Raw genomic sequence first — 12,662 nt, 5'->3', positions numbered from 1 at the left:
CATGTGCGTTCAAAGATTTCTCCATTCTTCATCTTGCGGTTATAATAATTCAGTAAAAATCGTCTTCTTTCTAAATTGTATAGAAAATCAATTTCGATCTTTTTGAAACCACGTTTAACAATGTCACACCTCTGTGCGTCAGAAACATTATCTGGCCACTCAGAAGGATCATTACTGAGAAAAATAGGCGGAATTGTTATGCCATTTGATGTAGACTCGCATATCAACCTATCTGACTCTACTCTAGTATTCAAATAATGACAATCAGAATTATTTGTAGTTTCTGTTGGTATCGAAACACTTCTAGTCTGAACTAATAGTTTCAAAAAATGTATTAGCTTGGGGTGATTTGCGATTTCCTCCCTGGCTACAGCTTTTTCTCTTCTCTTAGTGGCACCACTTTTCACTTTTTTCATACCAATAATTATATCGTGATATACTATCGAAATATAATTATAAATTTTTAGAAACCTTCATTGTTTGTTTTTTTTTTATATAAAAAACTAACAACGCATAATAATAATAATAATAATAATAATAATAATAATAATAATAACAAAAAAATCAGTTCAATGATAATGGCCTTATAATCATTTAAACTTTAAAATAAACAAATGCAAAGCGTAACAGTTTTCCAATGCTATACATTTGTTTCTTTAAAAACAATGCGTATGATTTAATTGAAACAAATAATAGACTTTTTATTTCATACTATTAAAGTAAAAGTAATAACATATAGCATAGTAATAAAATAAATTATTACCAAGATAAATTGTGAATCGCCAAAAATAAAAAACGATTTATAATTTATAAATAATTAAACATTGAAATATGTAATCTAAATACAAATAATAATATATTCGCACCTAATAAAATATGTGAATTAGAGAAATATATTTCTTCGCACAATTGGCTGCTGCTTAATGGTTTTTCTTTAACGGTTTGACAGATTTTTATAAAGCTCGCGTTTTTCATAAAATTCGGACCTTGGGAGTTAAACATTTTTTTTCTTTTTTTTCTACATGAAAAATATTATTGCTTTGTTCACACTTGGTTAATTTTGGTAATATCGTGTTTTAAAGGCCATGTTTTTTTATTAATAGTAACAGTAACTATATATATATATTCAAATATTCTTATTATAAAAAATACAAAAAAAAATAGTTTCAAATTACAAAAAGGCCCCTAAAAATGCTGCCCCCCCCCCAGTTGGGGTGTGTGTGGGGTAGCCTAGCCACGGCTCTGCTTATATCTAACACAATTATCATTCAAACTTATGTAACAAGTATTTTACATACACGTCATTCAAAAAGTTAATGTGATTTTTATTCACATTAAACATTTGAATGTTTTTTTGAATTAATTTTATCACATTAACTTTTGAAAAGTTAATGTGATAAAATTAATTACTACTTTTATTACCGCTTATAGAATAATTTAAAAGTTAAAAAATGATAAAAAGTCACTTAACCAAAATTGCTTACTGCTTACGTAAAATTGCTTAAGGCTTATGTAAATAAAAAGCTCTACGCTTTTTATTTGCATACGCTTTAAAACAAGACCTGCTATATTAAAGTCTTTCTAATTGCTGCAGTTAAAAAACAAGGCCTGCTATGTTAAAGTCTGTCTAATTGCTGTAGTTAAAAAAGTCTGTCCAGAAAAAATGAATCTTTTTATTAAAATTAGTCTGTCACATCAAGCTGTATACAGAAGAATAGAAAACATTTTGAGTGAGATTTGTGCATCGCTAAACAGTTACAAAAAAATTTGTATATTTCTCACTGGCTTTGAATGAAATGCCAGAATGTCAGATATTAATGATACTGTTGAACTTGCTATTTTTATTAGAGGTGTTGGCAGTCAAATGAATATTACTGAAGAATTACTCAAACTTGTGAGTTTTAAAGTTACTACAACCGGAAGGAGTATTAATAATAGTGTCATAAATTGTGTGCAAAGTTGTCAGATAGATTTTTAAAAATCTTGTAGATTTAAATCTTTAAATTACACCAAATAGAGCCTCAATGGTTAGAAATATTTCCAATGGTTGGAAAAAATGTTGCTGCTGTTACATTCATTTTCGATCACATAAAAGTTTTGGGAAAAAGTTTAATTGGTTTTAAAATGTTCATTTGCCATTATTTTTTGCACCTCGAGAATCTTTTGCACAAATGTTAAATATGCCTCATGTGACAGTTCCCTTGACAGTTGTTTTCAAGTTAATTAATTCAATTAAAAACAATTCATTGAAGCATCACCAGTTTCTTAGAAAAGAATATCTTAGTGAACTTGAATCTGTATATGGCAATCTCATTTATTAAACTAAAATTCGGTGGTTAAGTCACAAAAATTGCTTATTTCAATTTTGGAAATTAAAAGAAGAGTTTAAAACTTTCATAACAATAATGGTCATAATATAAGTAAACTTTCAGATGATCAATGGTTTCTAGATTTATGTTTTTCAACTGATATAACAATGAAACTGAATGAACTAAATCAGAAATTACAAGGTTAAAATAAGTTGATTACTGATTGTTATCAAGATATAAAATTCTTTGTATCAAAGCTTCAGCTTTATGAAAATTACGGTCAAATAATTTGATTTTTCATTCATTCATTTCCATTATTAAATGACTATAAAAGTGAGGATAAAAACTTCTTCTAATATTCTCATACATAATTCAAAAATTCTTATTGCTAATAACTTCTTCAAGAAGTTTTTATCATCACTTTCTTTCTACAGAAATTTGCAATTTCTGTAGAAATTTCTTTCTACAGAAATTGCAAAATTACTTTAAGAATTGAATACTCTAGATTCTCATATATGCAAAAGAGTTAAATGTAACCTCACATATCGTATGTGAGGTTACATTTAACTCTAAATTTTAATGGTGTTGCTTGATATTAAGGGAGTCTTTTTAGACTTATAAATAATTAATTTATCTCTCGTTAATTTTTGTTTGACCTCTAGCTTCTGCAGATTTTTTTGGTTTAAAAGTGAAGTTTTGAACCATTCCAACAGAATGCTGAGTCTTGAAATCTTTCTATATATAACTATTCATTGTTTTTAAGTTGTTGAATTACTAAGAGTTCAGCTGATAAAATTATTCAGTAGCGTATGAAGGTCATAGCCGTTAAAGGGGGTTACTGAAGCAGCCAGGGTTAGGGATTTGTAAAGAGGGGTAGCAGTTATCCTCCTTTTGACTAAATATGGAATGGGTCTGTCATTCTCTTTTCCTACACATGTGGTGCTACTGATAATCCACACATCTACCCACATGTTTAAAAAGTAATAACAGTTGAAAATTAAAGAAAAATTGACCATTTATGTATTTATTATTTTTTCCACTAAATTTCTAGCTACTTTAAACAAAGTTGTTAATCTGAAAAATCAATGAGGACTTTTATATTAATTATTTTATATAGAATTTAAATAAAATGCTCCTTTTTTTCTATTTTATTTTTATTTTTTTTATTTAGAATAAAAAATTTATGTCTATTTTATTATCTTCTTTTATGTTTTACCCAAATATAACAAAAATGATACGTTTTATTGCAAATTTTATTTTTGATTTTTTTTTTTTTTTAATTTTTGGTGCACTGTAACAGCAAATTTAGTTAACCAAAAGTATTTTTAATTCATTTAATATAAAATAAAATGTTAATAACTTATATTAAAGTATATTATTTATTAATATGCAAAGATTTTTGTAACGTTCTTAACTTAAGATTAAAAATAAAATGTTTGTTTGCTCTTTTTATTTAATTATTTTAATTAGAATTAATTTATAGCATTTTTTTAGAAATTCAAATAGCAAATAAAATTGAATTCTTGCGCATGCCAGTCTAATATAGACCATCTGCCCAGTAGTAAATGATCGTAGCTGAAATTCGACCAGGGTTGGGGCCGGGTTTGATAAAAAATAGCCGGGGCCGAGTTTGTGACTGGGGCTGCATAAACATTGATACATCCTAAAGTACATCTTTTTAATTCAAAATTCATGTTATATTTTATATATATATAGGCATGTATATTTATATATAAACATTATGAAGCTGATGATGATCATCTTCATCATCACCATCATTATTTTGATGATGATGATAATGATGATGATCATCATCTTAATCATAATCATCATCACCATCATCATCGAGCTTTAGCCTTCCCCTTTTATCCTGATAAAAGGATAAAAGAAAGAAAATCTCAAACATTTTCTTTTTTTATCTAAAGCTTGTTCATACCATATGTAATGTAATAATCTCTCCAAATTTTCATACTTCTACCATTTCATACTTCTACCATTTTCTCCTGAAGTTCTCTCAGCAAACCACTTTAATCTTCTCTGACAAACATTGTTGGATACAATGTTTTTTCTAATCTCTAAGATTATGGCTCCTTTTCTTGTCTTGTAAGAGTCATCAATCACATTATCCAATATTCATCTGATCATCATACCATGCATCAATCTAATCATCATCTTCTCTTTTGGCAAATGCTACACCATGTAAATACTAAAGTTTATACAAATATGTAAAGATATTGTATGCCTGTATCTAAATAAATAGCAAACATATGTTTATATCCATATATATGTTATGTATGCATAAATGTGGCTCTTATCTAACCTCCTGGATCCAAGTAGGCATGAAATTTTTTATTCCTTATCTTTGGTTTTAAATCAACCCTCATTCTACTCCACATTTTTCACCTTCTCGTGCAGTTGCTATATAAACCGTTCATTAAATCATTTTTTTGTCTTTTTTACAAGAACATCTCGTGTCTTTTTATTAATGGATGGTGCTAAGCTCCATTATTCTCACTAAACCTTGTATCTTATCTTAGATGTTGAGTTCTAGGAAAATCTTTAAAAGTATCATTAACTAAAATAACTCTGACATTACATCTCTATTTCATGGGTCTGATCTTAATGCTTCTCTCCAGGATAAGACAGAGTAATTTGCAAAGAACTTTTCATCTAATTTGACTTTTGAATGTAATGGCCATACTTTTTCTCCCATTAACTGATGTTTTCCCCAGAACTTTTCCCGCAGTTAAACAAATTGACCATTCTTAGACATCCAAATGACATCCAAATTTCCTATGGCTTGCGGTTCAGACAACATTTTCATCCAATATTTAAAAACTCTAGAAAACACTCAGGCATCTTTCTAACTGCAGTATTAAAATCATTATCAAAGGCCTATACTCTTCTTTATTCAGTAGCCTTAGGAGTACTGCAAGGTTCTATTCATACTCCTGTATTGTTTCTCTATATTTAATAACAATTTTCCTGACAATTTTATATCTAAAGTGGATCTATTTGCTGACAACTCAACTTTATACTCGTCTTGATAAAATGTCTTTAGCTTGGGGTATGCAGTGGCTTGTGGATTTTAACTCCAACAAAACAGTTATTTACTACGGACTTTTTACTAACCCAGCTATTAACCAATGCTTAATACCTTATACTAAGGTAGTATGAGACCCAGGTCACATACTACCGCCCATTATTTTTTCACGCGTTGGCATTAAATTTCAAACAGAAAAGACTGATAAATACGCATACAAAAGATTATATAATTTTTTTTCTTTTTTCTTAGGAGTTAAACTGTGGAAGTACTCAAGCAGTTCAAGCAGAGCAATATGGTTTGTATATGCAGTTTAAATATTTATGAAGTAAATAATTTAAGTATTAGAACAAAGCTAAAACCATGGAATATTACTCAAGCATCAGAATTTGAAAACTAGAGGTTGAATTAGTAAACACTTCTTTTTGGCTAATTTTTGTTTTATCTAATTAGTTTAACAAATTAATTCATTTCTATTTCGCTAAATAAAAATGATGAATGCAAAACTAATTTATACTTGTTGAGTAGGAATTTATAAAAAAGATTTCAGTAGATCACGTTTTATTTATAAGATCTAGCTGACAAGACCCATAGAAATATGGGTCTTTGTAAGTCTATTCCACATCAACCTTTTCTATACTCTTTCCTTATATTTATATCATATCTTTCTGGACCCGTAAAATTTACCAAACCTACCATTTCCATACTTATTTATTTCACACTGATCATTTCTATATCTTTTTTTAAATTACTTCGATATTTTCTAGTAAAATAATTCATTTTGAAAAATTGCTTTAAGAGCAAAAAAATTAACATGCGCACCTTTTCCGCATAGGTAGAGTTTATTAGAGATTTATAATTAGGTTTGTTTTTTCTCCAAAACGTAGATCATTGATAGCTCAGTTTAAGACCTCCCCTTAGCGTAATTAATTTTGAAATTTTTTCAATAATGCTTGCATATTTATAGCAAAATAATAATAATATAGCAAAAAAGGTTTCTAATTGTTAAAATAAAATTTTAAAGTTTACTCATTTTATAGATTTATTGTATATGATATACTGCCTGCAAACTCAACATATGCTAAAGACGTTTACTCTTACAGATGTTTGTACATAAAACTATACAAATAGCAGAACTCAGAAGATTTTAGACCATTAATAAAACTATAGATGTTGCCTCAGCTATAAAATGCTTATCTGAAAATTTTATACATCAAGTTTGCTTTTGCATTTATCTTATATTTTTTGATTAATTTTAATTATGGTGCATGCAATTACACAAAAAGATATAAAACTGGTAAAGATTTATATCATTTCATGGATAAGAGTTTGCATTTATTACAATAATATTAGGGGAAGTTCATGTACTTAGGGCCAGATTTTTTCAAAACTTGTCTAAAGTTGGTGAAACTGATATGATCACATCTTTATACTAATTAGTTTGTATTAATATAGGTATAATTACTAAAAATATATAAGTCCGTCACGTAGAAGGGTTTAAAAATTAGTGGCCCTAGGCACAATAAGCTTTTTTTAAATTGTACCTAGGACCATAAATTAGGTGTAACTCCATAATCAATAGACTACAAAAATAGTCACTTAAATTTTATTAAAAATTTGTTTAATCTAGCATTGTTTTTAAAGTCTATCTAGTGTTATATAGAATCTTAAAATTTTCAACATTTAAAAATGTTTAATGTTGCTGGTTCCATTCAAATCAAAGATTTTTAAACAAGTTTTCTTTTTTTTCCAATTTTTGTTGCACGTTGAAGTGCAATAGCGTTCCTTTCTGGAGTGTCAGTGAGAATTCGACATTTACCTGGTTTTCTACCTCCTCTTTTAGATAAACGAGGTTTTGCTTTCGGAAAAGGACAGACCTGTTCTGGCTTTATACGTGAAACAGATTTTGATAGAGAAAAGTCTATTTCCATTGCAGACGAATCGTTGCCTTGTACAGGAATATAATTATTTTGTGAATTTATTGATGAATCTTTGACTAACTCATTTTTTTTGTCAGAAATAGAATTATTTGGACAATTTAATGCTGGATCTTGTCTGTCGGTTACACTTAAACTCAAATATTCATCATCAGTAAATATGTTTTGATTAACTGACCATACACCAGACACACGAAAACCTGCTAGAATGTTTAAAGGAGTAAAAGCCAAAGGATAACATTTGCCAATGTTTTCTGCAACGTCATATATGGTGATTGACTTTACTGGATTTGACAGCAGCCAATCACAACAAGCTGCACTGTAGTATTTCTTTAAAGGTCCAAAAACACCTGTCTAATGGCTGAAGCTTATGGCTGGTATGTGGAGGAAAAGTAAGCATTATTATACCATTTTCTTTAGCAAAAGTAATTGCTTCAATACTGGCATGACTTTCATGGTTATCCTATAGTAATAATACTGGCTGATCTACAGAACATTTGATATGGTAAATAAAATGTTTCAAAAACTCTAAAAAATTTTCAGCATTTGGCCATCCACTTATATGTGCTGTTCCCTTAGTTCCTGGAAGTGCTCCTTTCAGCATATGATTTTTGAAATTCACTTTTGGAAAAATCATCATAGGGGGTATGGAATTTCCAATTGCATTCACACAGCTAATAATAGTTATATTAGTTCCTCGTTCACCAGAAGTGAAGCTCCCAATCTGTTTTTTGCCTTTCGGGTCTACAACCTTAACAGGTGTGTGCACATTTGTAATACCTGTTTTATCCACATTAAAGATGCATTCAGGCAAAAACATATTTTGAAAGATATTTTGAAAAGAAATATGAAACATTTGCTTTGTTGAAACTGGTGGCTCTTGCTAAACTTGTGGCTTGCGGCTTCCTTAGTGAAAGAAATTATTTCTTTTTATAAAATCACCATTGCTCACCGGCTTTACTATTTTTATCCCAGGAAGTTGGATATATTTTATCATTGGCTTTTGCATACTCAAAAGCAAGCTTTTTAAGCTGTGGCTTTGACATTCCATAATGCATATTGCTTGCAATGACAAGGTACTCAACTAAGGCTTTTTCTTCATCTTTAGAGAATACATTCCAAACAGTACATTGGTTAAAATATTGATATTTTGGTTCAGTTTTTTTAGAACTATTCTTCTGACAAAAGTCTATATGTCTTTGGAGTGTTGTTCTGCTGATACTAAAATGTCGTGCTGCAGTCCTAACCGGAAATCCATTCTTCATTACTGCTTCTGCAGCAAGAATTAAAAATAATAACAAAGAAAAATACTTCTTCACTTCTACTATTACAACTACTACAACAATAACAACAACAACTACTACTACTATTACTACAACTACTACTACTATTACTACAACTACTACTAAAATATAATAAAAATCACAGAGATTTAATATAAATACATCAAAAGCAAAAACATTTTAAGATAACAAAAGGTGTGTAGCAAACATCATAATTAAAATATAAATATCACATTGATATACATCACTGTAATGTATTTTAAAAAAAGTAGATAATTATACAAACATTAAGTACACAATTTGATTGAAATACATATATCAATAACAAAATTGACTAATAATTCTGAGCAAAATTAACAAACTGTACGCGTTAAATGGTGTTCCCAAAACAGCCGCAAAAAAAAAAAAGCTCTTCGCCACTCAGAATTTAACAATCTACCTCGTGATCAAACATTCTTTATCAGAGAAACAAACATATGGCCCTAGGTACAAGCAAACTATATGGCCCTAGGTACAAGACTTGTTAGCCTCGTACAAAATGTCATCTATTAACAAGTCCGCATTGAGAGTAAACTTATTGAACATTGCATTTAGTACTTAAGTAACAAACAATATTATCTACTAGAACCTATAGAAAAGCATTTCCTCTAGGATTGTAAAACAATATGAGATAAAAGTAGCAAAGCTTAACTTTAGACCATCAAAAAGCGTTTTTTAATTGTAACTTGCCGTGGCAGCACTCTCTGAGTATCAAAATAGGATTAAAAAGTAATTTTTTTAAAACTAATCCCCTGACTGAGAAGCATAACTTAGAACTTTTTAGATTTCAAATAAAGTGGGGTGCCCCTAGGTACAAGGAGGCCCTAGGTACACAAACTTCCCTTAATAGTTTTAAAGAAATAACAGTAATTTAGTCTTTTTTAGAATATATCTCATAAGAATGTTTTCTATATATTTTTAATAAAAGGAATTTTTCTAAAAAATTTAAATAAAATTTCTGGTAGTTTTTTTGCCATAAAGTGATGCCACATACGCAATAAAATTTTGACTTCAATGATTTATGTAAGAGCCACGTCTATCATATTTAATGGTATAAGAAGATGGCGTAATTTCAGGAATCAGAAATTATCAAGAGAGAGGCAAATCTCAAATCGAGGTTTCAAGTTTTCCATTTGGATTAGACACAATATGTTTTTGTTTTTTTCAATCTTGTCAATTTTTTTTAAATACAATACCATAAATGCAAAAATTCAAAACAAAACAGCTTGAGCAAAAAAGACTTGTAATTATTAGAAAAGTTTTCTTATATTACACACGATCCTGTATAAAACGTGGAATATAAAATATAACTTAAAATGTCAGCTGGTTTTGTCAAATTACTTCTATCTAAGCCATTAAGATTAAAACCATACACATAACAATATAAATATGTATCAGTATTGATACTGATCTCACATAACTAGAACCTGATAGTATTATCAGAATTATTTTTTTAATATATCAGATGCATGCTTATTACATGCTTCTTCCTGTAATTTTTTTATGGTCAGGTTTTAAATGGTTCCAAAGATAAGATAAAGTTCCAGTTTTCTGAACAGAAAACTTTTTATTACTTTCTGTTTGTGTTTCCAGATGTTTTTTCTACTATAGCATATATAGCTACACTTTTGCCTAGTTATTTTAAAAATGGGAAGGAAATGAAGAATGATTAAAAAATATATACATTTGGTAACTTCCTCTTTTGCCACTATGATAGCCAGAACCAATTTTGGCATACTTTTATGCAGTTGTTCATTACAGTTTGGGTTGTAAAATTCTTTCTATTAAATACATCATATTTGTAATATTTTCTTTAGATATTTTCTTCTTAAGCTCCACAATATTTTCAGTAGTATTAATATTAGGGATCGTCCATAAAGTACATATGCTTGATTGGGGAAGAGGGAGTTTGCAAATAGCGGATATGAGATAGGGGAGTCAATTATAAAAGTAAGACGATAATACATTTTAAAAAATATCATAAAATGTTGGGTAGGTAAGTTATAAGCTTAGATACTTTTAGGGAGGTGGAGGGTACTCAAAAAGGCATATAGCAAAATGTGGGGGGTGGGAATTTTTTTTTCACCTGGACCATACCATTCTACCATTCTCTCACTACAATCTTTGTTCCAGGACTTTATTATATTACAACTGAATAATTATTCCATCAAGAATGTTGAGCCATCTAATTCCCCTTCAACAGATCATCATTAAGGATATTTTTTTATTTTATTTTTTTATTTACTCCCAACAAGACTGCAAGCAATCACTATTAAGTTGGGAGTTACTAGGAAAAAAAAAGAGTTAAAAAGCAAGGAAATGGTTGACAGAAGACTTGTTGGTTGTATGAGTCAGGAATACATAAAGGTGGGAGGAAGTTCCAAAGGGTTAAAGTGCGTGAAAATAACTAGATAATTAAAAGTTTTTAGAGCATGCAGGGACACATACAGTAATTAGACTTGAATAAAATGAAATTGAAAATAATTAGACTTGAATAATAAAGCCATAGGCTCAAGCTTGGCAGATAGAGCATCTTCAACTATGTTAACAATGCTTTTGATTTATTAGAAGAACTAGCCCAATTTGACAACATCATCCCATACAGGGGCAAACAAGAGATTTGTAGAGGCAGAGAATGGAATCAGGAGTAAGAAAATGACAAGCACAATAAAGAGAAGCAACTTTAGCAGATACTAATTTAGCAATCATTTTTACATATGGTTTTTATGAGAGGTCAGTAATGAACAATAATCCAAGAAGACATAAAGAAGAGGACTCAGAGAGAGGGTTGTCATTCATTAATGTAGGAATAAATAATTTTAAGCCACTGCAAGCCCCAATCTGTTACAAAAGTGAGATCAGATTCAAGATCAGCTGTGTGTTCTAAGTAATCAAAAAGAGAAGAATTTTTGTCAAGACAAGAGTTTAAAGTTGAGTCATCAGCAATTAGAGCCACTTTAGATGTAAGATTGTTAGGAAGATCATTAATGTAGATAAACAAAACAGGACCAAGGGTAGAATCTTAAGGTACCCTAGAAGTTATTGGAAATGGAGAAGAGTGTTGGCCTTCCAGGATGACTTTAATAATACGATTAGAAAGAAATGGTTTGATAATCTTAACTTCCTCAGATACACCATATGAAGCAAGCTTATGTCGAAGACCAGCATACCAAGCGTTGTTGATATCAATTCGTTGTTGTTACCAATATGTCAAGAGCATTGCCTTAGCTTCACTGCCTCTATTTAATGTGCGGTTAAGTCTTTCAGTCGCAGCAGTATACAAATCAGCAGTAAAGCAAGAAGATCGAAAACTGTATTAATTGTGTGACAGTAAGTTATATGACTCAAGATAAACTGCAAGAAATTTGTTGATCAAAGACTCAAAGACCTTGCTAATAACAGATAGAAAACTAATTAGACTATAGTTAGAGGGGTCAAAATGATCTCTAGAGTTTTTAAAAATTGGAACCACGGATACCATTTTCCAGCAGGTAGGTAAACAAGATTCAGTGAAGCACTTATTAAATACTTTAGAGAAAATTAAAGAGAGTTCTGGAGAACACTTTTGTAAGACTAGGACAGGAATGTTATCTAGACTACAAGTCATAGAAGAATTTAATTAAGATATGACTTTAGCAACGAAAGGTAGAGTGATTTGAATGTCTAACAATTGGTTAATCTATATAATTGAAATAGAAGGAAGAGTATGGCCATAAGATTTTAGGGTCAAATAAGGAAATAGTATCCTTGTGAGAGGTAGTAAGTTCAGTTACACACTTAAACATTTACTTAAATATTTTTAACTTCAAAAATACCATAAACTAAAAACATTTTTATTTTAAAATGAGAAGCAATACTCAGGAATCAAAATTTTCACTGATTTAAATATATATTTTAAAGATAAAAAATTTAAAAAAGAAACAAATTAAAAACTGTGGATATAAACTCAGCATGTGCACAGCAACAAAGTTAATAAGAAGATGACATCATATAAAATAGCTGTCAAAACTCACAGTGTTGCCTGTAGCAAAACGAAAAAAACTGATCTGAT

General features: G+C 29.5%; 1 protein-coding gene across 1 annotated transcript in view; it reads left to right on the top strand.

Moving 5' to 3' along the window:
* Window positions 1-12,662, top strand: part of LOC100211260 (uncharacterized) — a 103,063-nt gene that overhangs the window by 46,580 nt on the left and 43,821 nt on the right. The window contains exon 3 of the mRNA XM_065817002.1: window positions 5,605-5,650. Within this exon, the coding sequence (XP_065673074.1) occupies window positions 5,605-5,650 (46 nt within the window). The remainder of the gene's footprint in view (window positions 1-5,604; window positions 5,651-12,662) is intronic.

Source organism: Hydra vulgaris, chromosome 13 (genome assembly GCF_038396675.1).
Source record: "Hydra vulgaris chromosome 13, alternate assembly HydraT2T_AEP".
Classification (NCBI taxonomy): domain Eukaryota; kingdom Metazoa; phylum Cnidaria; class Hydrozoa; order Anthoathecata; family Hydridae; genus Hydra; species Hydra vulgaris.
Note: the sequence above shows the minus strand (reverse complement) of the source record. Positions and strands in the feature narration are given on the sequence as shown.